The 24,586-nt window shown below is 37.3% G+C and overlaps 1 protein-coding gene across 10 annotated transcripts in view; it reads right to left on the bottom strand.

Moving 5' to 3' along the window:
* NAALADL2 (N-acetylated alpha-linked acidic dipeptidase like 2) overlaps window positions 1-24,586 on the bottom strand; it is a 444,279-nt gene that overhangs the window by 224,734 nt on the left and 194,959 nt on the right. For all 10 annotated transcript variants that reach the window (XM_071812576.1, XM_071812575.1, XM_071812577.1 and 7 more), the window contains one exon: window positions 20,243-20,744. In XM_071812576.1, the coding sequence (XP_071668677.1) occupies window positions 20,243-20,744 (502 nt within the window). The remainder of the gene's footprint in view (window positions 1-20,242; window positions 20,745-24,586) is intronic.

Here is a 24,586-nt window from a genome sequence, read left to right as displayed (position 1 = left end):
AGTCAATAGCTGAAATGAAAAAATCAACTTGAGTATTACTAAAAAGACATTACCCTTTTTTCATCTCCAAAATGCTGAAAATTTCCATCAGCTTTCCCCCACAACAGAAAAAAAAAAAGGAAAACCACTGTTTCCTCTTGTCTCCAAAATCACTTGGAAATCAGGGTCCATCACATCAAAGCTTTTACGCACACACTCCTTATTCCTGGAGTCAGTTAAATCAGTGTCTTTCTATCAGACGCTGTGGCAAAACCCAGAGTCCACCTTCCAAATCCAGGAGATCAAAGAGGAGCTGAACAATAAAATGTCTGTTCCAGTTCTAACTGCTATGAATTCCAGTGCTCCTCCATCCAAATTCTGCCTCTACTTCAAATCTAACAAGCAGTCATTCAAATTCAAACTCACCTAGACAAAAATGGTCTTAGAAAAAACCAAAATAAAACAAAAAACAAAACAAAACCGAAAAAAAAACCAACCAAAAACAAAAAACACACCAACAAAAAACAAACAAAACCAACACAAAACAAAAACCCACACCACAACATACAAAAAACCAACAACAAATTTAATTCACAAAATCTAGTACAAATATTAATAATTACTCCAGAGTAACCAAAGAGTGATCCAAGAATTTAGGGTATAACTATGTAGCCAAAAAGTTATAAAACGCATAGCTGTCATTAACAGTGCAAAATGGCTTTCATCACCCATGAAGTTCACAAGACCATCAGCCAGAGACACGTACATCAACAAGTAGGGGGAGGGAAAGAAAAAATCTACCCAAAAACCTCCTGGTGTCTCAAATTGTGTCCAGAGAAAACCAGGACGTCACCTGGAATAAGCAACCTCAGAGAATTTTGACAGAGGTTGTAATTTTCTAAGGCTGCCAAACTGGTACGTTGAATATCAGTGATTAGATATTTAAACCTAAAATGAAAATAAAGCTCTAAATAAGTGTGCTACAAACACTTACCGCTAAAACTAATACCAGAAAAAAATAATAATCTTATATACATACACAAAGTAGTTATGATTAGAACGGGAAGAGGGCACACAACAACTTAGTTAGGCTTTATCAATACCATGTTAACTTCAAATTTCCATATTACAATAACAGCATGTCAACTGATATTTTTTTGCTGACAATTTTCCAAGCTATTCACCTGAACACAGCTGACACTTTAAACTGCGTGGGGGTTTTTGTTGTTTTTGTTTGGGTTTTTTTGTTGGTTTTCTTGTTTTAATTAATAATGCCAATATCTTGAACTTTCTGTGTGCAAGCAAAGACTAGAAGAGTCACATTCACCTCTAATACAGATGCTGCTACACACTGAACTTTCTCTATTTTTCAATCAAAAAGTTGTGTGCCTTTATGTACCACGTGCCTTTATATACATTTTGGTAAGGTAATCCAGTTTCAGATGGAATGAACAAGACTTCTGCTGCTGATCTCCCCAGCAAGCATTAACTCAAAAGCAGGGAACACTCCCCAGTATGCTACCGCATGAGCAGGATACACAATAAATAACCTCCCATCTTCTTTTTAAGTAATCTGAATTTACACTGTAGCCACATCTTAAAAAGAATATGAAGACTTATTTGTCGCCTTTTTAAAATCAACAGTAATAAAGTAATCACTACAAATTTAGAAGGGAACAGCTACTTATTAAAGGAATAGCATAGTCCAGGCCAGCAATAAAAAAGTTGGTTTTATTAAATAATGTTTTTTATTAAATTATAATTCTACATGGTCTGCAATTGAATCTTCAATTGCAAAAGTAGAGGGAAGTGGCTACACTAGTACCATTAATGAAGTCCAAAATAAAGAAGCTCTGCAAAGAAATACTTGTGAGATCTGTTTGGATTAGATCTTTAAAGAAAGCTGCTGCTCCCCTCGGGGTGCTCCGGGGGGAAGTGGGAGCTTCTGCAGGTGCCCAACATGCCCAGCCCTGTGCAGTGAATGCAACAGCCTGGACTCACGCGTTTCCCTCTGAGCAACCAATGTTCTGACTGGTTACGCGTTTCACCTTCTTCCCAAGTTTACTCTGCAAGTTAAATATGCCTTCATTTTAGGTTGACATGAAAATAATTTCTAACCATCACTGCAGACACAGCTCAACTCTTACTGCTTCCAACAGCACCCAGGCTGCCTGTAAGTTTGGCTTTTGCCTCTGAAAAAAGCAACAAAAATAATAAGGTTTAGTGATTGAAAAAAAGGACTGGATGGTACAAGTGGCAAAGGTTCCTTATGACAAGAGGCCAAAAGGTTTCTCTGAGGGAGGTTTCTCCAAGGCTTCCTGCAGTGTGGTACGTGCTACCACATATGACGCACAGGCCTCTTCAAGGTGCTGCTCACCCAAGGGATGTCACGTTGGCCACCACCAGCGGCTGTAGGCTCTTTGCTTGTTCACTTGACTAAACTCCTCTTTTATGCACTATTATTGCAAAACCAATGGTTGAAAGCTTTGGGATTTTTGGAAGGGGTTGTTCTGTTGTTAGTTTTGGGGTTTTTTTTGTTTAGTTGGCTTTGTTTATTTGTTTAAATAAATATAGAGTGAAGAGCAGCTAGGCATCATTCAGGAAGGATAGATGCATTTAGATGGTTAATGAAAACATGCTTTTGCCTTACACAAAATAAAAAATTTTGCAGAGGAGTGAGAAACACTTTACCCTCAAGGCATAATACAACCATTAACTGAGCCATAATTATTGACTGTGAATTCTTACAGTATGCTCTGATGCATTTGGCATTGGCACGGAACAGGAGGCAGTAAACTAATTCAATTACATGCCTCATCTGCAATGTTTATTGATCTTCAGAAGTGGGGCTAACTTGCACAGTCACAGCCGTGAAAGTTAAGAAGATGCTGAAAATGTCTACTGTTTATCTTCTTGCCTTTTTGTTGCCATTTTTATTATTAGTTAACAGTATTATGGATTGCTTAAACTGGAGTCCACACCTTATTGCATTATTTGACACAGTTAAATTATGAAATAAATATTTCAAATTTTATCACTAATTTCACATTTTCTTCATTTCTTATGTAAAAAAGTACAATATTTGAAGTTTGTTTGATACTAACACAATTTAACCTGTATTGCATTTAAAAGTTTAAGATTCTTACTCAATCTGAAATCAGAACATTTTTTAAGTGAGAAACAACTTAAAAATGGCCTTCAGGAGAGCTTGCCCTGCTACCTCATTCTCAGAACCTTCCTTCCATAATTGAGTATAATACGCAGTACTCTTCCGTTTCTCTAAGATGTAATGCCAAGATTAATCCTCATCGGGCAGAATTTACCATCAGTTACTCAACATATTGCTGTGTTGAAAAAATATAAGTTCATATTTTCTGAAACGAAATATTGTTAATGTAAGTACGAAACGTTATAAGTACACAAAGATATTGTTAGCATTTGGAAAACTTCATTCTTCTTCACTAGTCTTTTTTTTCCATAGAGGACCACTGCGATCAAGATTTCTGCTGTGACATGTTGGAGCCGCTGCATTTCTTAGTGCTGACAATCATTTTTTTCCTATTTGAAGCAGCAGCATTACAGTCCATCTTCACAGATTTTATAAGGATGTTGATTCCAGTTTAATGAGCATCAGAGAGAATCTGGCAATTATACCCCTGAGGGAGGCTAACTGATAAATCAGCAGACCCACTGCAGCAAGGCTGGCAAAACCTAATCTTTAAAAACACCTCTCCAATACTCTCCAGCATACGTGAAAAAGTTTGCAAAGAACCAACTTCTAGTTTATTTAGAAAAATATTAGTAAGAGAGTGCCATCCTACAACAAAAACCCTGCCCGGTTCTGGTTCTATTTTTTTTTTAAATCAGATTTTCCCAGTTGCACAGCTCCTCATAAGGAATCAAATATGTCCAGCAGGAAAGTCAATATCACAGTAACGATAAAATATATTCAAATGAAGCCTCAAGTTCATAAAGTATATCTAATAATACTTCAAGGCTTTAATATTCTGGCTACAGTGAAGAAGCAAAGATCAAAACAATCCAATAAGAAAACTGAAGAATGGCTCCATGAATCAGCTGCTTCAGATCCCCACACTTGGTGGGGTCTGTCTGGGAAAATCGGAATTACAGTCAAGAGCTGCCCAAGGAAAAGAGCCTGAGCAGTGCACTGGTGAGGTGGCTGTATTGCTCTGCTCCCATGCTTTCTCCACCACAGAAAGAACATTTCAAACACAAAGTCAGAAATTCAGACCAAATCTAAGAAGAAAGGAAAAATGCAACAGGGAGATGTATCTGAATCATGCTGTCACAAGCAAGTTTCCAGTCTAATCACACAGACCTGTAATCCCCAGGAGCACATTAGGATCAACATTTTGAGATCACTTTTGAAATGTAATTTATCTGCTGCTATTACAACATGAAGGTGTAATCATGTGTAAACACGCAAATCGTTTCAGGTATGTCTGAAATTGTGCAATATTTTCAAACGAGGTAAAATAGGAATTAACTGCAGAATACTACTGTAGAAGCTTAGCAAATGGTGATTTTTATTTTTTTATGGATGGGACTAAAAAAAGGCCACTACACTTGCCAGAAAAAAAAGCTAGCAGAGAATGCCAGGAATGGACTGGGGCAAGTAAATTGTCTCAGGAGTGTGCTGACATGTCAGCTGGGAAGATGCCATTGGAATTCATCTGGTTGCACGTACTTTTATAATCAAGGTAAAAATGTTCCACTGAAGATGTAAAAATGACCCAAATTTCTGTTCAGGCTTAACTGATGTAGTTATATCATGATACCTGAGAAGCATCTGAAACTAAAAATTGACCCAGTGCACTGCAAAAGTACAGTTCAAAGACAAGGTGCTCAACAAATAAAAAAGCAGAATAAAATTAAACAGACCTTTGCATCCAGCAGTAGTAAAACTAGAGGGCAGAAAACGATGTTAAATTGCTTACGCTTGTTGCATCAACAAACCATGTCAGAAAGTTACAAAATATATGTCTCATGGTAACCATTCCTATGCAACACATCGGAAAATAATAAAGCTCTTGCATCAAAGTCAAGCTGAACCCACATAATGACTCACCCTGGGAAACTCGGGCACTGGCAGCGTGGGAAGGAGGAAACGATTACGTGAGGAATGCAAAGCCACTGGAAAGCAAAACAATGTACAGGCACTACGGTGGAAAGGCGAGAAACCACAAAGGGCTCGGAGCACTAGTTAGGTAGTAAAGCAGGTAAAAAGTCATCTTCACTAAATGAAAGCATCACCCCAGAAGATGAAGGTAATTCTGTTATTTTAGTGATCATCAAGCACAGTCAGCTCACTGTGTTCATCGGGCAATAAACTTGGCCTAAAATGTAAACTGAGGACAAAAGCGAGTTAAAAGTACAGAGGTCTGGACAGCAAAATAAGACTATTTTAGAAATAACTAAACGATGACCTGTTTGTCATTTCACTTTGCTCTTGGCCACCTGAGCACTTGCAGAGCTACATGGATAGGAAAGCTGATGAGTTTGAAAAATACTAACACACTTTTAAGTAACTTCAGACAAAGGATTCAGATGTTCAAATAAAGAACACTCATTTTAGTACGATATGTTTGAAGTTGTGTTTTATAGGAAAAAAACCACCAATTTCTAATGCTGAATAAATATAAAATTGTTCTTACTGCAAATTTCGGACTTAGGCTGTGAAGATTAAGACATTGGGAGGAATTTATGTTACTTACATTCTTTGTGTGGAACTCTTACTCATATTTAGTCCCACTTACCCAATTTCTTTTTATATCTATCATATGCAGGTGTAAGATAAAAATAAGCTTGTCCTAGATAGTGCAAAGATTTTTAAGTATATTTGCCTGGGCTCCTATAGACCTGGGGAGAAGGAAGCTTTTGCTAGTGCCTGCTTTTTTTTTCCCAGCCACATTAGAAACTTGTGTTGTCTAAGAAGTTGTTTGAATGTTATTACTGCAAACATAAGCTTTGAAAAAAAATGTTAAAACATTATTGTGCATCAGACTAGACTTGAGAAATTTCACATGTTAATTTCCACTTCTGCAGACGTCCAAATACAAAGCTTTAAGACGAAAACTTGGTATTTACTGTAAATAAATCAATAAATAACTTTTTTTGTTGTTGTTTCAATGAAAGGTGGTTCTTATGAAAATGAATGTTAATTCCTGGTATCAAGCTGGCTACTTGAATTTAAATTTCCAGAATTATTCCATTAATAGAGCTTAAATCACTTTCTTAGCAGAAATTCAAATATTTGTTCTGTAACATCCCTGCAAACACAAACTCCCCAGCATCTCAGTTGTCTTATGCCTTTCAATAATACTGCATCTGAAAGTGATTCAGAGAGTTTAAAATACAAATAATTAAAAAAAAAGGGGGGGAGGGGGCAAAAGCAAAACCCATGAGACAAACAAAGCTAAGGCACTTCTCTTCTACTAGTACGGAATCCAACACTTATTTGTGAGGGGCTCCAGGGCACAGTGTGAAGCTTTGGCAGCAATCACAATTGCAATGGAACTGGTAGTCTGAAGAATCAAAACATTTTGCATTTACAGTCTCTTTGCTCTTCTTTAACCTTCAAGCTGCTTAAAAAACCCCACAAGATACTTTTTCATCTGCATATTGCATGGCATCAAAATAGCACATCTCCAAAGCTGAGAAAACATATGCTGTCAGCAAAGAACAAAATGATCTCTTTGATTCTAATACCTGTGATAGTAGCATGATAATAACCATGTGTGACAACTTCTCCCTACTCTCAAAATAATTATGGCTCTCTAGAATTCAACATCTGTGTTACCAGATGTTACTGTCAACCACGTAAGCAAAAGCACTGCAGAAACCTGGCCAGCCTCCAGAGTTTTTGTCTCAATACCTCAGCAGATGCAGGTGGTTTTCAGCAGTCCAATATTTGGAGCACCAAGCCATGCAAATCCACTTATGTAAACAAGAAAACAGCATCAGCAAATAATGCATCATACTCAAACAGGCTCAAGGTAGTCTGAGACTGACATTTCTGCCAACCTGTTCAGAAGTGAGATCAGTTTTAGCATGTCTGACACAAAAATATTAATGTCATGACATATTACTGAAAACTGATTTCCATTAATTTGTTTTAACTTCAACATTGACTTTCATACACAGACACAATACGTGCCGGCTGGATGACACACAAGTTCTAAAAACCAGGTATGCACAGCAGAATTTTAAAATATTATATCAAAACCATAAACCATCCAGTCTTAAGACATAACTTGTAACTTAGCACCAAACTTGTTGCCTGAATAGGATGATTTACAACCAGCACAGTTTTTATGGAAGAACATTTCCTCTATCTATATACCTCTAAACTGCTGCAAACTGAAATCAAATTATCTTCAACAGGGAAGCAATCCAAACTCTAGCTGAACTCTCTAAGTGAAAATAAGCATATTTAAAATGGAATTAACTGTAGCTGAAGGGTAACAATCCTTAAAAAACATGCCTGAAGCACTCCTGATGCACAACCTTTTAGATGTTACACTCCTTCACTATTAAACCAATAGGTTTAATATAAAACCAAGTAAGAAGAACAAGTCTCCTTCTACTAATGACTTTTTCACCATTTTGTTGCCACAACCAGCCTGAGATGAGCCTGCCCTGTCCTATTTGGCCACACATTCCTATGTTTCTCAGGTCAACCCAGAACATCCCTTTTCCAGAAGAGGCACAGAGCATTCTGGAGGGCAAGTCCGGTTGTGACAGCATCTCCCCAATCCCAGCCCTGTTTTCCTGCCACCTAAGATGAAAATGAAGTGTCTGGCTCCTCTCTTCCTCCTCAATAACACATTAATGCATTTTAAGAAATAATTTATCTTTACAAGTTTTTTCTTATTAACTGGAACCATAGTAATTTAAAACCCATCCACGGCTGAATTCATATTTAGTAGACTACTCCCTTCTACTCAAATCTGATTATACAAGAAGATCAGAAAAATTCTACATGTTATTCAGTGAAAAAGGAATTTAAACTAAAATATTTGATTATTTCTTTAAAGAAATGTTGAAACAGCATGAACTCATACTTTTCTGATTCCCAGTGCATAGGAATGCTCACGTAACAACTCATCTCTGTCTTTTGCCTAGTCCTTTCTTTAAAAAATACAAATCAAATAAAGGTAATTAATCTGATGAAATCAAAACATCATCATAGAATACACATTCTGAAAGGAATGCAAGTAGAATACTGAAGAGCCTTTCTTCTCTTCATCCAGTCTTCATTTTCGCTAAATAATTAAGCTTCCTCTGAAAACTCAAATTTTCAGCTATAGAGAGAACTATTTTGTGAAGGTGTACTTCAACATTTCCATGTATTTAAGGCTGGTAAGATATAATATTTCCAGCAGGTCTGGAATTCTTCTAGTAATCAATGAAAAACAATTGAAAAATTTGTTACTTTGCTTTCAAGATCAAATAAGGACTTCTCCATGCAGTTTTCCTCCATTACATACGAGACACATTATTACCTGTAAGCAAATATTTGTAATTTTCCATAACTACTAGAATATGGTCTCTCTCAAAGTTAGGCAGCAAGAGATTTAGATTCAGCACATACAATTCTTCAGTTCTGCTAGAAAAATTCTGACAAGCCCCTTGAAACAATCTGGGCAATGACAAGTTTTGAAGATGCCAGGGAGGCAGCACACCCAGCTGGGGCAGTGAGGAGCCGCCACAAACTGAACCCGTCAGCCTTTTTGGCGTGGAGCCAAAGCAGCAGCACATATATGTAGACCAGGCCTTGTATATTGTGTATGTAGCAAATCCCACGGCAGCACGTGTCCTCTGTGTGGCAGGAATTGGCAGTTTGGACCTCAAAGGACAGCCCTGCTCTCTGGGCACCATGGGGCCTCTCCGGGCACCACGGCCTCCTCAGCAGGGCAGGGACAGCACCAGGCAGGAATGTCCCTGAAGAGTTTCTCACTTACCTGCGGCCCTAATTTAGCAAGGGATAATCTGATCTTTAATGTCAGTCTTAATTACGTTAACTAAGGAGAAGGGACCCAATCACACCGCCGGCATTTAATCCTGGGTATGACTCATCCTGATCCAATTAACTGTTTCCCAAACAGCGAGACCTTTTTAACTTCAGACTTACTAAGTCAGGAGAAAATGAGAGAGATGGAAAAGAGAGCTAAACCCCTGCAAGCACTGCTCTTCCTCGGGGAGCTGCCGATCAATCTGTACACAATTCCTGTAGCGGCAGCGCTGGCAAAACTGTAAAAAGAGAGTTAGATTAATCCAGCCAGGATGTGACGAAAGCATGTAAAACCAATTTCCAAATCCGTACGACTAAAGGAGGATTTAATTTATATAGCTTTGTGCTCCTAAAATAATACCAAATTATTCTCGTTTTAACAGTGCCTGTTAAAAAAAAAAAAAAAAAAAAAAGGCAAAGTTTTGCAAGTGGAGCGCTGCAAATCCCAGATAAAGCTCAATGGCTTCCCAGTGCTATAAACAGCTCCATGCTCCGCCCAGCAGCCAAAGCCCAAAACCCTCCATTCCAGTTCAGTTTATAAATCAGAAGAGAATATCAATATCAAGCCCTCTCAGGTGACCTAGCTAAACCAGCTCAATAATAAAGGAAAATAAGTGGTAACTACATAAAAGTAGGAGTTCTATGCAAGTATCTTCTATCAGATGGAATTATTGCCTTTTTTTAGAAGCCAGATGATGAAGAATTTCACATTCGGATCTCATCTGACCATAGCTGACAAGAGGTAGAGACTGCCAGTGCAGGCTTGAGCCTTTGAAGTGTATTTTAAGAACTGCTTTCTTCTCAGCCAGAAACCCATGGGAAGGCAGTGGGATGTTCAGCAGAAAAGGGCCACACTGCCACCAGGATGATCAACTAGAGTGCAATCTTTTCAATCTGCTTTTAAGATTTTTCTTACTTTACTTGTTAGTTTACTTGACCCGTAATATAACGAGACTGGGCATATGCTGCATTAATGCAGGTACTTTGATTTAGAAGACTTTTCACACATGCTGCAGAAGAGATGTAGGAATCACCTCTTGTGTTCCTCCAGCTGTCATCTCCTGTTCCAGGTACTCAGAGGTACGGAAACCAAAACGTGTGTGTGGGCTATACATCAACTCTCAGCTCACAGATGCCAATTTTAACTTTAAAATGTGGTCAAAAATTCAAAATTAACCTCCTTGTTTGTTCAGTGTCTTTTTTTTTTTAAATCGTATTCCAAAAAAACCCCTGTTCCTTTGAGGAATTCAAAAAAGGAGATCCATATTCCAGGTTAATATCTGAAAAATTTTCGTACTCTCCTTGCACTATGATTACGAAAAAGACAGATCAGTGCTACCTTCTCAGCAACTCATTCCACATCCAAAATACTATTGGTTTCTAACCTTGCACTTCATGATCTTTTCTGCACATGTAACAAATTTGACTGTATTCTTTGGTATTCTTCAATAGAATCTTTGAAAAGACTGATGAAACACAAAGATTAGAAAAAACATTAGAAAGAAAGCACTAAGTCTTCCCACCTCACCTTTTCTATGGCACAAGACATGTATTTTGCCTGGTGTTGAACACTACGACATTCTAGCTAAAGAACATCCAAAGTCCTAATAAAGTTTGTTCCATTCAACACCTTATCTGTGCTGTACACTTCTATTTTTAATTTAATGCTTGATCTTTCAGCTGTTAGTTCTTGTATTTTATTCCCACACCAGACTAAGACACCAATGTATCAATTTCATATGGATATATTTCTGCACTGTAATTGACAAGCGTATCTTTTATTTTATATAATACCTATTTCAATATGAAGGAGAAAAGGCCCCCAACCTATATTGACTTCTCATCAAATGCTAAACAAATAACTTTATTAGACATTTAAGCCCATACTTCTGTGCAGAACTGTGTCCTCAGTAATTCTGTGGGCATTTATAACACAGTCTTCACAGCATTTTGAGTTCTTACAGTTGCAAGGGAACTATGAATAAAATAAGTACTTCTGGCCCTGGAATTAGAACGGCAACCAGGTTTTAGCCACAACCAAAGGGAGAAGTAGTACTGAGCACCAGAATATAGGACAGTTTTAAGAAGCACAGTGTCAATTACAACTTTAGCTACTATGAAAAATTAGATCTATGTATTCACATACACACAAACTGCCATATATAAGTAGACAGCTATAAAATTTCTGTCCATAGGAAACAGTCTTTACAAAACTTCTTTCAATTAAAAAAAAATGTTTTTCCATGAGAACAAAAATAATACCTGTATTAACTTCCAGAACACAATGTCTTCCCTATCTATTTAGCGCATAGGCTGAATAATTTAGAAACTATATCCCCCATGGGGTCTGTGCTAGAATTTTGAGGAACTATGCAGACTTAACTCTTTTTTTGTCACAGGGTTTAATTTTCATAAACAGTTTCTAGAAATATTAGCAAAGAAAAACAAGCATGATAACAGACAAAAACCATTTGTATTTTTTAAGTCACTATTTGCACTGCTAGCAACACAGCGGCAGGTTCCATTTGCCTTGCACTAAGCATATCATGAATAATTCAGTTTCTTGTTTTGTTCCCTGAATAGTTGACAGGGAATGGAAACTTTATTCATGACCGTATGGCCTTCTTCTAAGCTGGTCTATTTATTTAATAATGTGCATCACAGGCCCCATCACCTAGGTTGGCATTTATTAAAAATAAAAGCATTCAATCACTATTACTAACGAATGGCAATGAAACAAGCAACTTGCCAGAGCTACCACCTTTTTCAGAACACTCAGCCAGCTATTTAAATAATTAAAAGGTCTCAATCCAGACTGCATCAGTGTTGGATCACGCAGCCTTCAACAGGAAACAGATTCCAGAAACCGCTGGGAACACGTTCCCGCCTCGGCCACGGTCATAGCTGTAAATATGGGAGCTCCCCGCTAAATCACAGCTGTTCTGCTGGAACAAAGAAAACAATTTCCGTCACCAGCGTGCTGACATTTTTATGGCTTTCTTATCCATTTTTAACTATCAGCGCTTCTTCCCACTGTCTCCCCTCTACACGTTTAGGAGAGCTGGGCTTCTCCAGTCTATAGCCTTCAGTTCACCACTTGAATGGGAGCAAAACACGTTATTGCACAGAGTATAACACAAGCGTTGTGTAGCTGAGTCAAGGTCGCATACTTCAAAACTCTGGTTGGTTGGTCAATTCTATATTATATAGGAGGATTACTGCATCAGTCTTCAGCTATACCTAACTTCCAAAAGAAAGACATGCCAAATTATTTCCTTCTTCTAGACCCAGATCTCAGTACAATTCATACAAGCTCCTCTCCGAAGATCTTTTTGAAATTCGTTGGAGAGAAGTCAAACTTTGATGGGGTCCTAACCCCCATAGCAACACTGACCTTTTCCCTTAAGCCTCACACAACCCACTTAATTAACCTACTGACTAATGAAATTTGAGTGCCCATAAAAAAAAGGTAACATGAACAAAACCCTGAGCTTTTACAATTCTAATCACAGTGGAATAAGGCAGTCTCTGTGAAACCACAGAAAAGAAAAAAATACAACACAACAGCTGAAAAGATGAACGTTGTTAAATTCTATTAATTCAGTTAACCAACTAACCTTCACAAAAGATAAACAAAGGCATTATGTTGGTTGACGACCAGAGATTGCTTTGGCAGGAAATGTCAACATACACACAAAATTCCCCAAGTACGAATAAAACCTGACATTTACAAGAAATTATATTTCCAAATAATTTTACTTCTGAGCCATTGACCACTTTATTTGGATAGTGACATTTCAATTCACTTCTCAATTTTTGTATTTTACTAAAAGAAAAAAAAAAGGAGAAAATTCCATCTAACTGGAATATTTCAACCTTTTCACCCTTGAAAAAGTACTCATAAAACAAGCAGATTATTTTCATTTGGAATTGGGAATTAATTCATTAGGAAATCATATGCATGTAGATTTGTGTGCATTACATGTGTCCAAGGGTAACATTAGTTTATATGAAGTATTAGACTTCTCTCAAATGTTTAAACATTGTTTGTTATTGAGACTGAGAAAAATCGGACATACATACAGGCCTCCTGCATTATTTAACTTCTTGCCCATAAGGAGTACTCTAGAAATTCAAAAAAGCCAACCATCTTGTTGAATTTTGCGAAGTCTAAGACTGTGAAAGTCCCAGTATTACTGGGAAAATCCCCAACATTACTGGCAAAAGCCCCGACTTTTCAATACATTTTATATCTGTTTCAGTGTGGCAGCAACTACACTTTAGAAACTCATCAGCTGTCAAAGAAAATTGAACTGAGAATACAAGCCCCTTAATGCAAGACTACTGTAGAACACTACTATTAAAATTGATTATTATTCAGACAACATCAATTTCATTATCTCTGATCGATTCCTAGCAATGCTCCTTAGTAGCCTTCAGTTACAAATGCTGCATGAACAGTAACTTAAAATTGCACAACAAATCGCAGTCCTGCTGCTCTCGGTAAATTTGGTAACAGTCTGACTTATTAGCAGGCTTCTAGCAAATAGCTGTCATAGGTGCTGACTGCAGGGAACTGGATGTCAAAGCACCACCAAAGAGGGCTGAGAAAAGTCTTTCCCCTCGAGGCTTTGTTAATTTGATTTATGTGTACAGGCATGAAGCTAATTGCTAATTGTTGCAGTGCATACCATGGAATTGCAGTTCTCCACTGAAACACCAGATCTCAAGAGTACCAACAGACTTCGGTTTTACACTCTGCTGATGAGAGATGCATCCTAAACAGGAATACGCGAGTGCTTGGCCCTTAAGAAATTCTACAAGATAACTCTTTGCAATGCCCTGTGCTACCACCTCCTCAGATTAAACAGCCGCCACCTGAGAGCCAAGTGTTAGCCCAGCAGCAGCCAACTCTTACAGTTCTTCAAGCAATTAGTAGATAGACTGCATATCTAGCACCACTAATTAAATTGTTAAGGGAGTCTGTTTGTTTCTCAGTATCTTTACATCCCTGGGACCACAAGCCAAAACCGCTGATTCTCCTGTTATTGCTGCAAGGACCGGACAGTGAAGGACAATTCTGTCCCATTTCCACGTCCTCTGGTATTTCCCCATCAGAAGCAATTGGTGTAAAATGAAAACTGGTTGTCATCTCAGCAGGCCATGTGCTTTTTTCATTCAGGTTCTTTCTGTAAGAAGAAATATGGTTTGATTATACCTATAGAAGTGATGGATGGCAACGTAAATAAATCTTTTGCCTCTAAATACTGCCTTTTAGACAGCATTAGTGTCAGAATCACTCAGAAATGTCTAGTCAAGTATTTTTCTTTCTCAGGCAAAGTACAGAGCCTACCACTCACCAAAAGTTTTTTTTTTTTTAAAGGCATGACTTTTTAAAATCAATAGATGTTTAACATCTGTTCCAGTTTGTCATGCTGAAACAGAAATAATCCCCTAAAAACCTGGGCTTTCCAAACAGCAACAAAGATCTACAGGCAAAGGGGAGCACGAGATGTCCCACAGGCAGCCCAGCAAACAGGAATATTCAAGGGACCATCAATGAGTCCCTCCATGATCCCTCTGTTAGCCCGAGCAGGCGAATGAGCTATGCTAGACCTTTAGAAAGCAAATTACTGCCTCACCCATGCTGGGACAGCTCATTTCACCGTCTATTAGAAAAAGTAGTACTTGTCACTGTTCAGAATTGCTGCTCTAATTGGGACTAAATCGCTGCACACTTTTCAGCAGTCATGGTAAAGAGGTAGATAGCTGATGGCCATGGAAATTGGTTCTCTCTTTAAACCCGAACCATGCTTCTGCTATGATGAGTTTGAAGCAATTTCAGCAAGGTAATATCTAATTTTAAGAGAAGTACGATTATGCAATCCAAAAATAAGTGATAAGAGCAAAATTCATTTACACCCTATCACCTATCCAATACCAGTGTTCCTTTTTTGTAGAAAACATGAGGTGTTGTACCAGCGCACAGATGTTGTGTAGGAAAGCACTCCAACGGGAGAAGCTCAGGTGTCAGGTATGTTCCACCTCATGCAGAACAGGACGGTGACCCGCAGAGTCCCTGCATCCCCTGTAACCTCTCAGCAGTACTGGGATGTTCCCCATTGACCCCCCTCAAATGTCCAGGCTGAGCCTGTGACTGTTGCATTGAAACAGGCACTATAACACCAAAAAAGGCAGATTTACGAGGGGGGAAAAGAAATGTAAAAATCTCAAAATATTCCTAATTAGCTCATCTCTGCATTTTGTTATCCCACAAAATACACATCCTGGAATGATGTACTTATAACAAAATACTCAAAAGCATCATTCTCAGTTTTCACTTTGATGATATATGATGTCCACCCCAGGACATCACACACCACACACAAACCTTCCTGCCTCTCTTCTTTAGAGAAAAGGTCTCAGAGGTTTGACAAAGTCTCTTTTATTTTCTTATATCTCAAAGGCAAAATAAAATATTTTTTTTTGTCTGTTAATGAGTTTCTGAACTGGTAAGTTGGCCCAATTGTGATTTTCTTTCTGTTTTGCCTAGCACAAACCTGTGTGCCATTTTTGAGAAAGGAGCAGTTAAGACCGAAGCCATTCTTGTGGGCTGTGACAGATGAGGAATTTTACCAAGGGACTCATTACTTATTACACCAATGTGAATATAGAGCTTATTGGATCTAATTCATTAGTATATCACTGGTGTATTGCACAGAAAAATTATTTTAAGGCAACACTGTGTACTTCATTTACAAAGGACACAGTCATAGCACAAAAATCAGACTTTACTGTGAATTATTTCCCAAATCAAACATCTAAAACCCAATATATTTTTATGGTTACCATTAAAAAAAGTAATCAACCAAGAAGAAAAATTGTTCTCAGTGAACCACATGGTGGACTTGAAACAAGAAACATGTCCTTCTAATGTTAAGTAAACCATAAGCTAAGAAATTTGTTCAAAAAAGAAGACTAATTTTAAAAGCATCTGCTGTAACTGACCCTAACAGGAACAAGCTTACACTTCCTTGTCAAGCACTATATCAATATAATGTTTCCTTCTTATATGAACAGAAATAAAAATGAAAGAGCTAAGTTTGAGAAACCACAAAAACTGGCAGGAGGGTAAGTGGGAACTTGCAGTTGCTTCACATGACTCTCATCTCCTTTCAAATGGGGCTTCGTACTTATGAATACACATTCAAAATAATCACGCGAATAAAGAGAACCTCAAGTGATTACTCAGGCTCTGGGAATGAAATAAATCTAGAGAGCTCGTACAGCTCTCAGTTTACCCAGGAATGTGCCAACATCCATTTCTAAAGATGCAGTAGGCAGGACTTCAGACTCAGTCTAACTAGACTTAATATTTGCATTTTTTATGGCAATACAATAAATACCTGAAGACTGAAACACAGAACAGATTTTTTTTTTATATATGTATATATATATATATATATACACACACACATATATATATGTGGTAATGACCACTGAATAGCTAACCTGCATCTGACAGATGCACAACAAGATATACTTCTTTAGCATCCCCCTTTATTACACATAGCAAGAAGGAAAAAAACAGATGAATTTTCAAATGCAATTAAGGGAGATTAGAAATCTGAATCCCATTTTAAGAAGTAGCTTAAAAATATCAGTTTTTGTTGAAGGTTGGGCTCATTTTATTTTGAGAATTCAACAGTGTGCTTATCAAAATTGTTGGGTGCTTCTGTATTTTTGCAAGTCTGACTCTTAGGACCTTAAGCATTTGTTATATACTTTAGAGACTTCCACATCTAAATGCATTCATCACTTTGAAACCAGGACTTTTCCTGTTCTAAGGATTATATTTCAGAGGTGCAGAATCATTCCACAGGGAGCAAGACTCCAGACTCAAAGCACAGATGACAACTCTCCAGCTGTGCCCTCCTGACACGTTCTCTCTAAAAGGGTTCCAAGAACTCAGTCTTGCCATGGAGTCTCAACCCAGCTGTCCCAGGAGGCAGTCTGCTTTCAGCCTATAAATTTTACCAGCTCTTTCCATCTATGTTGCCCTAGTAAATTCTGCTGGTTACAGATATAATTTTAAACAGTGCCTGAGGTATTCTGTATCTCAACTGCTACCTGGTCTCTTTTGGATGTGGGATTTATGCCACTTCCAAATTCACCCTGAAGGCTTGTGGGAGCCAAGTTACACCAGACTTGAACTAAAACCTTCTTAAATTTCTTCCAAAAGAAAACTGAAGCCATTTTCACGTTACAAACAGATGTAACACTACTGGATTCCTACCAGCTCATCGGTATTTGCAAAATTTTACCAGTTCTGACTCTGTCTGTACTACAGAGCAGGATGTTTCTTTTATAAATATTTATATGAGCAAATGTAGTATTCATACTCCCAAAATGTCAGATTTACTCACTGAATACTATTAACAGTATTTGTCCTAATTTTTGTCAGCAGGCAAAATGCAATGTGCAAGGTAAGGAAAACTTCAGGTTTTTTGTGGCGACTCCTTTCAGGCACCTTTGACAACTTTAATCCTCTTGAAACCTCAGAAACATCCAGGTTAAACCGATTTCTAGTTTTTGTCATCAACATTGTAAACGTTTCCCTATGTGGGCTGGGGGAGGTGTTCAAAAAGTCTTACAGAGATAATCTTTACCTAGGCTGTATCATTAATTAGCAACTTGGCCAAGGCCAGTAATTACACTGTGCTAAATTGCATTGAATTTCTGTAGCATTGATGTTTCACGGGAAACAAGGTGCAAAGTTGAAGGCATAAAAGCCAACACGGTGACTTTTCTTTCCTAATGATTTTTATAGTATCTGCTGGGAAAAACGCTCAGCGGGGATCTGGCCAGGATGGAAACAACACAAGAGCAGCACATGAGCTCTCAGCAAGAGCCTCCAATGGAGAAGTTGGACAAGAACATCTGCATCTCCCATTGCATTGTTATCCCACATCATACTCCATTCCCAACACAGACAGGCAGAAGGGCTTCATTTCACTCACACAGAATCCAGCCCAAATCCCAGCAAAATCGACACAAGTCCCCTGGTGCGCTGACACAACCTCTTTACAGGCCCAAAGGGTCCTGATCCTCAAAGCGTCACCCAACTGCATCAGATTTCATCCCAACAGGAATTTCTCACTCCAGACCTCAAAGCACATGAAGGTGATATCTACTTAGACAATATGACTGGTATTGCTGCATCTTCTATACATTTTTTCTAAGTTCTTTATCAAGACTGTTAACAAAAGTCTCTACCATTATTGAGTCTAATCTAAGTAATAAGTCAAGAAAATTAAATTAATGTCATCCTCAGTAGCGTTAAGAAATTGCAAGCTAAGCAGCTGCCACTTATTCCTAGTAATTCGAAGTATATTACATTGAAAGAAGTCTTACAATAACACACATTGATTTTTTTCCAAGCAACATATGTTGCATGTTCTATATTTGTAGGGCTACATAGACACAGGTTTGATTGCTGTAACTCTGACTCCTGACAAACAGATGTTGAGGGAAAACAACGCAACATGGGATAAAAGCTGTTTCACACTGAAATGCAGGGTTATGAAAAATCTTGTAGGTAATTTGGTATACTAAAAGCATTGATTACATATTTATATACAGAATCAATAGGTAGCTGAATTAATGCTTGACTACATTTGCTGAAATCATTCTATTATGTAGGAAAAAAATTACGAAATTCTAAGAACTATGTTAAAGGAAAACAAGTTAGTACATTTAAGTTCCAATGTATTCCTATAAATCATTTTACCTAAAGTCCAAATTCTCAACAATACCCTAATAGCTACCTGAAAACGCCTGAGAATGATGAAGGGTTTGAAAAGGCATGTTTTTCAACCACCCTTTGAAATAATGAAATGGCAAGTGATACCCAGTCCCCAAACACAACATACTGGAGTATTACCCTGTGACTGAGCCTTCTCTGCAACTTGCTCTATTTGTGTAACACTCCATCTGTAGGGCTTAGCTTATTCCAATACTTTGTTCTTGACTAAGCCTATTGACAGAATTCAGTTAAATTTACTTCCTCAGAAGACAAAGAGGTTTATCTTTTTACCATTCATAATTAACACTTTTCATCACCTATACCCTTTCCCATAATAAAAATAATTAGATCCATATAGAGTCAGCTTTAAACTGGAAACTGACATGAAATATTTCATAGCTATTTTTTCCCTTGAATTTAGCAAGTGTTGGCTCAAAGCATGTTACTAACTGCTTCAGAATTTTAGACATGGTTTAACAAATATAATGAAGAAAAATTATGTTAGAAGACTTGTGTGGTTGCTTTTAATACATTCCTAATCTACTCAAGAACTAATCTTTGGATGTCCACAACAATAATCCTTTCTAACCTCAGGTATGCAAGTTCTGCAGCTTCTGAACTAGTACTGTTCAAAACAAATCTGCAATATGTTTCCTTCATCAAGAAAAAGGAACTTGCAGTTCCAGAAGCCAGAAATAAGCTCAACTCTCCCCTCATACAGAAATAACTTTCAAAAGTTGGCAGGAAAACCCAGTTGCTTCCACATTCACCGCTACAGAAAAGTGGTTATACTCTGATACCAACGTGTTATATAAACTTTCAAAGATTCCAAACTAAAAAAACCAAACAATCAAACAAACCCAGTCAGCAAATATCTTACATTTTGTATCCATAAACCACGTACTAACTGAAAGATAGAATAAATCGCAGTCTTCCAGAGTTCAATTTTCCCTCCTAAATTCATAACAACTAAAGGCTTACATACAGATTATTAAAAACAAAAAAAGGCACACCAGGGATTCACTTATTTGCCAGAGATTAGATGGGGATTTCAGATTTCTTAAAGTGACAAATATTACAAAACACCATCTAAAATCTTGCTTTTTGACAACGTTATTGAGCAATCAGCTGTATCTAGGATAGCAGGCCTATCATCTATACTCTTATTCACTTTGAATTATCTGTTTTTCAATTCGTGTACATGAAAGCTAGCATTAATATAGCAATAGAAAGTTACTAAAGCAAAACCTATAATCAATAACACAAATCCAGATTGTTAAAAATTAGTCTAGTTTCATATATGTTTATGAAAGTTTCCCAAGCATGATGAGAAAACTGAAGAAGATGCCACATAAAACAAATCAGAAGAAATCTTAACATTGGCACACGATTGCATTTAGACAAAAATATGTCAAGGTACATACCTGTAAATCTGTTGAATATTCTCAGCTTTGATTTCCTTGAGAATCTCATGGTAGAGATGAGGGTTATTTGGTTCTTGAGATGTTGGGGGAGAAGGGCATTTCTTACGTGTATAATATCCTATCACAATTCCAAAAATAAATACAATCAAAGCAGTGCAAAATACTTTCAGTATCTGAAAAAAGCTGCAGCGGTTGCTCTTTGGTGTCTGTCTCATATAGTGTGAGACATAGTCAGGGTCTTCCTGAAGGCGCTGGAACCTTCCCTTAGGAGAAGACGAAGGCTGGATGGGCTCGAGATCAAGGTCAGGGCTCTGCGAGTGTCCCAGGTGACGCTGGATGGCACCATCCAGTCGGAAATGGTCGAAGCCAGGCTCCTCCAGCTCCTTCTCCATGTCCCACTCCAGGTCCAGCGCTGTGGCTTGGAGGTCATCACTGTCAAGGTACGGAGAGTGCCCCTGTGCTCTCTGGTCTGCATTCACTTTGTGATACGCCATCTTTTTATCTGTTAAAACAAAATTTTAAAGACTTTATAAACTAAACAAACAAAGAAACAAACAACCTCTAAATGTTTGTTTCCTTACGGCTACATAAACAATTTATTTATCCTCTGTAAATCTGGGAGAACCAAACATATATAATAAAAAGCAAAAACTGGGTTCTCAGTATTTTACTCTCCCTGCTTCTATCATCCTGTCTTCTTTTGTAGGATAAGCAGTCCCATGAACACCATCAGAGGTGAAAGAAGATATTTAAAGGAATATAACATATCATAACAATATAAATAAAGGGAATTTACAAGTGCCAATGGCAAAATACAAAAGTTATCCTATTATTTTGTCAGTCCCCAAGATAATATTAAAAAATTGAGTGAAGGCACAGAGTTTCCAAAACAATTATTTATTACCTGAAAGTAATTTCAAAGCTTAACAACTGTGTGTATCAATTTCATTTCACACACTATACAAAATAATGATGTTAAAATAAAGTTGAAAAAGTAGAAATAACTTGCCTGATCAGATTCTAAACACAAGGAAATGGTAAATTCAAAAAAGAAATTTCAGGGTGACACTGTACTTACACATCAATAAAAGGCTTCCATTTAGATTAAGCATTCTATTATTTATACGTATTTTAAATGCATAGTTCCTGAACGACTGATGAATTTACTTAGAAATTGTTCCAGCTGTTGTGCTCCACTTATTTTTCCCATTTTAATGAATCTAAAGCACTGACAGGTAAGTATTCATATCAAAATCATTCCTTTAATAGCAAGGCATACCTGTGGCACTTCTAGACATTTCTATGGAAGCCTGAGCCCTCTAAAGGGAATGCTGACCTCCAGTACAAACATTCAAAGTCAATTTTCAACAAATGATTTTTAACAGACTGCAACAGGGCACCGTTTTCCTCCACACTTGGACAATAGCTATTCCATCACATAAGCATCTGTAATTTAGGACTTTTCAAAAATCAGACTCACTCATCAGTTAGCATAAACTGAAGATAAAGATATTAAACCGTCCAGTGATGGATATCAGACTGACACCTACAACACTGCATTATCCCTCTGTTTTCATATTTTAAGACATTTTCTTTCTCTGAGATCTACCTCCAGATAACATTATTGAGGCAACATAATAGATGAACCTACTCTAAAGGTAAAGTAGAATTTAGCTTTTTGAAGCTCTCTGAAGAGAGCAAACCGTTGGAAAGCATTGATATAATGAAACAGCCTATTGTCCACTGAAAGACTATCCTGTTCTATACAATACCGATTTACAGGTCCTATTTCCTTGTGCAGCAATATAAAATATCCCTCACCTATAACTGTCAGGCAGCATAAGAAGAGCCAAGAGAGCCCATGCTTGAGGTGCATGTTTCCAGTGTAGCTATTGTACACACTTTGCAAATCAGCACTCCACCTGCAGCCCACATTCTTCTACGTGCAGGGCAAACAATGGAGTTTAGAGCGAACTGAACTAAAGCATCCAAAGTCAATGTGAAAATCTACATTATTTATTCAAATAATGATAACAAATGTTACTCTCTAATTTCCAGTTAAGTCAACAAATGGTTTACGCCTGAAAAGCTGTTCTGGCTGAACTTCATAGACTTTCTGTTGGCCCAGCCCTGGGGTTTGTGAAGGTCCCTCTAAGTTGTAGTGCTGTGACTCGGCGGGTCAACCTCTTCCCCCTCCCAGCATCACCTCCAAAATTCCCAAGGGAACACACTGTCTCCTCACCCAGGCTGTTGAGAAAGATACTGAATAATATCAGCCCCATGACTGATCCCTGGTGCACTGTTCTTGCCAAGCACCACCTGGACATCAAGTGATTTATTATTTGGAAAGCTGAGCTAACCAATTTGCAAACTATTTATCTGCCCTTTCTCCTCCTCTTTTGTTAGTGAAGGGGATTAATTTGCGAATCACCAATGACAGAGGTCATTACTAGATAATAACAGCTGCCCAACCACCTCATCTTTCCAGCTCCATTTCATACTGCTTTTTAGTAGAAATTAAAGGCAAGTGTTTTGTCTTTTAAAAGCAAAACAAATCATTACTGTATTACATAAATATATAATTTTGACCCCAGAATTATTACAGTCATTTAACAAAATGCTTTAATCAAAAAATAAACCCTTAACAGGTTACTACAATATTACCCATAGAATAGGAATTAAGGCAGTTTTTCTCATATACAGTTGCATGGCAAGTATTAATCTTGCTGAGCTTAAAAATGGTGACCATTGAATATCCTTGGTAGTTAAGCTTTCTCTGCATTTATGGCACTTTAAAAATGTATGTTATTTTTCAAAGGAGTGTATTAATAAAGGTTATTTAAATCTACACATAAGTGCAAAATTAAAAAATCCTATGAAATTTCTTTAAATAGTTGTGAATGCATATGAGTAGTAACCACATTCCAGAGCTTAATGTCTCAGCAACTCAATTTTTATACAAAAGCACCAAAACCAGTCACCTCACGCCAGGAAAGAAGAAAAACAAAACAAAAACAAAACAACAACAAAATACCACACAAAAAAAACAGCCCACCACACAACCAAGAAAAAAACAAACCCACAAACAAACAAAAACACAAAACAAAACACAACTAAATGAGCTAAAATAAAAAGCAATATTCAATTTAATTTTATATTTGAGACCAGTCTTTTTAGCAATACACGTCCTTTACTTAAAGCATGCAAAGAATGCAAGAGTAGCCCCAGTTACCGTCTTCACTTTTTCTACTAATATTGCTAACTTCATTATTTGAGTGTAAGGACACAGTACAACTTATCGCGAAGTATCTGAGATTAGGGTCCACAGTATATTTAATTGTGCCAACAGTGATTTTAGAAAGAGGTGCCCCGTTTCTCAAGGCACAAGTCATTTGTGACATCTGTATCACCAGTTCATTTATAGTATTTGGCTGGCTAAGGAAGTAGATGAGACTTAAAGAATGTATAAAATGCAGTTTTAGATAGGAATGAGAAGGATAAAGAAAACACTACATAGAGAATAACAAAAAAAAAAAAAAAGAGAAATATGAATAAACTTTAAAGTCAAGAAAATCACTGATACTCAAGTTCATTCTTCTCTGTAACACAGATCATAAAATGAACATATTTTTGAAAGACACTTTTGAAAACTTCAAGAGAAAGAAAATCCATCCCATCTGCCAGCAAGCTGCTTAAACATTTAATTGTTGTTAAAACCATGTTTTATTATAAAGATAAAAAAGTAACTGCAAAGTGCCAGAAGTTTCACTATGCACCAAGTGAGCTTTAAAGCCATTCTATAGGGACAAGGGGGATCATAAACCCTGCAATACTGGACAGAGCCAAGCTGATGAACAATAAAATTGATCTGCATTTCTATACCTCCTGTTATTTGTGAGAGGTATCAAAACAATGCTAAATATCCTTTCGACTAACTGTAACATAAGAAATCAGGAGAATCAGTTTTATCAGGTCATTAGTGCCTTAATGAGCCCATTTCAAAACTATCTACATGTTCTTTGATCTTAAAAATAACACCTTTACATCCTGATAAGTACATCTTGTTATGAAACAACCAGAAACTTTGCTTCTGATAGCTTTCTTGCTTCAACCTCTTATCAATGAAGCCTTTTGCAAATTATACAATAAGGACTACACATAAAAGGTGTTGCATCTGCATCATTGCCACTCTCTAATACATCCACAACAGAAAGGTCATTTTATAAAAATGTTTTACAAAACCAACAAAGAAACACCAATATGAATATATTACATGAAATTATCTGTGGACTGGTGCTGTAATTATTACATGCAGTTCATGAATCCAGTTCATCAGGCTGATTC

The sequence above is a fragment of the Patagioenas fasciata genome, chromosome 9 (assembly GCF_037038585.1).
Source record: "Patagioenas fasciata isolate bPatFas1 chromosome 9, bPatFas1.hap1, whole genome shotgun sequence".
Classification (NCBI taxonomy): domain Eukaryota; kingdom Metazoa; phylum Chordata; class Aves; order Columbiformes; family Columbidae; genus Patagioenas; species Patagioenas fasciata.
Note: the sequence above shows the minus strand (reverse complement) of the source record. Positions and strands in the feature narration are given on the sequence as shown.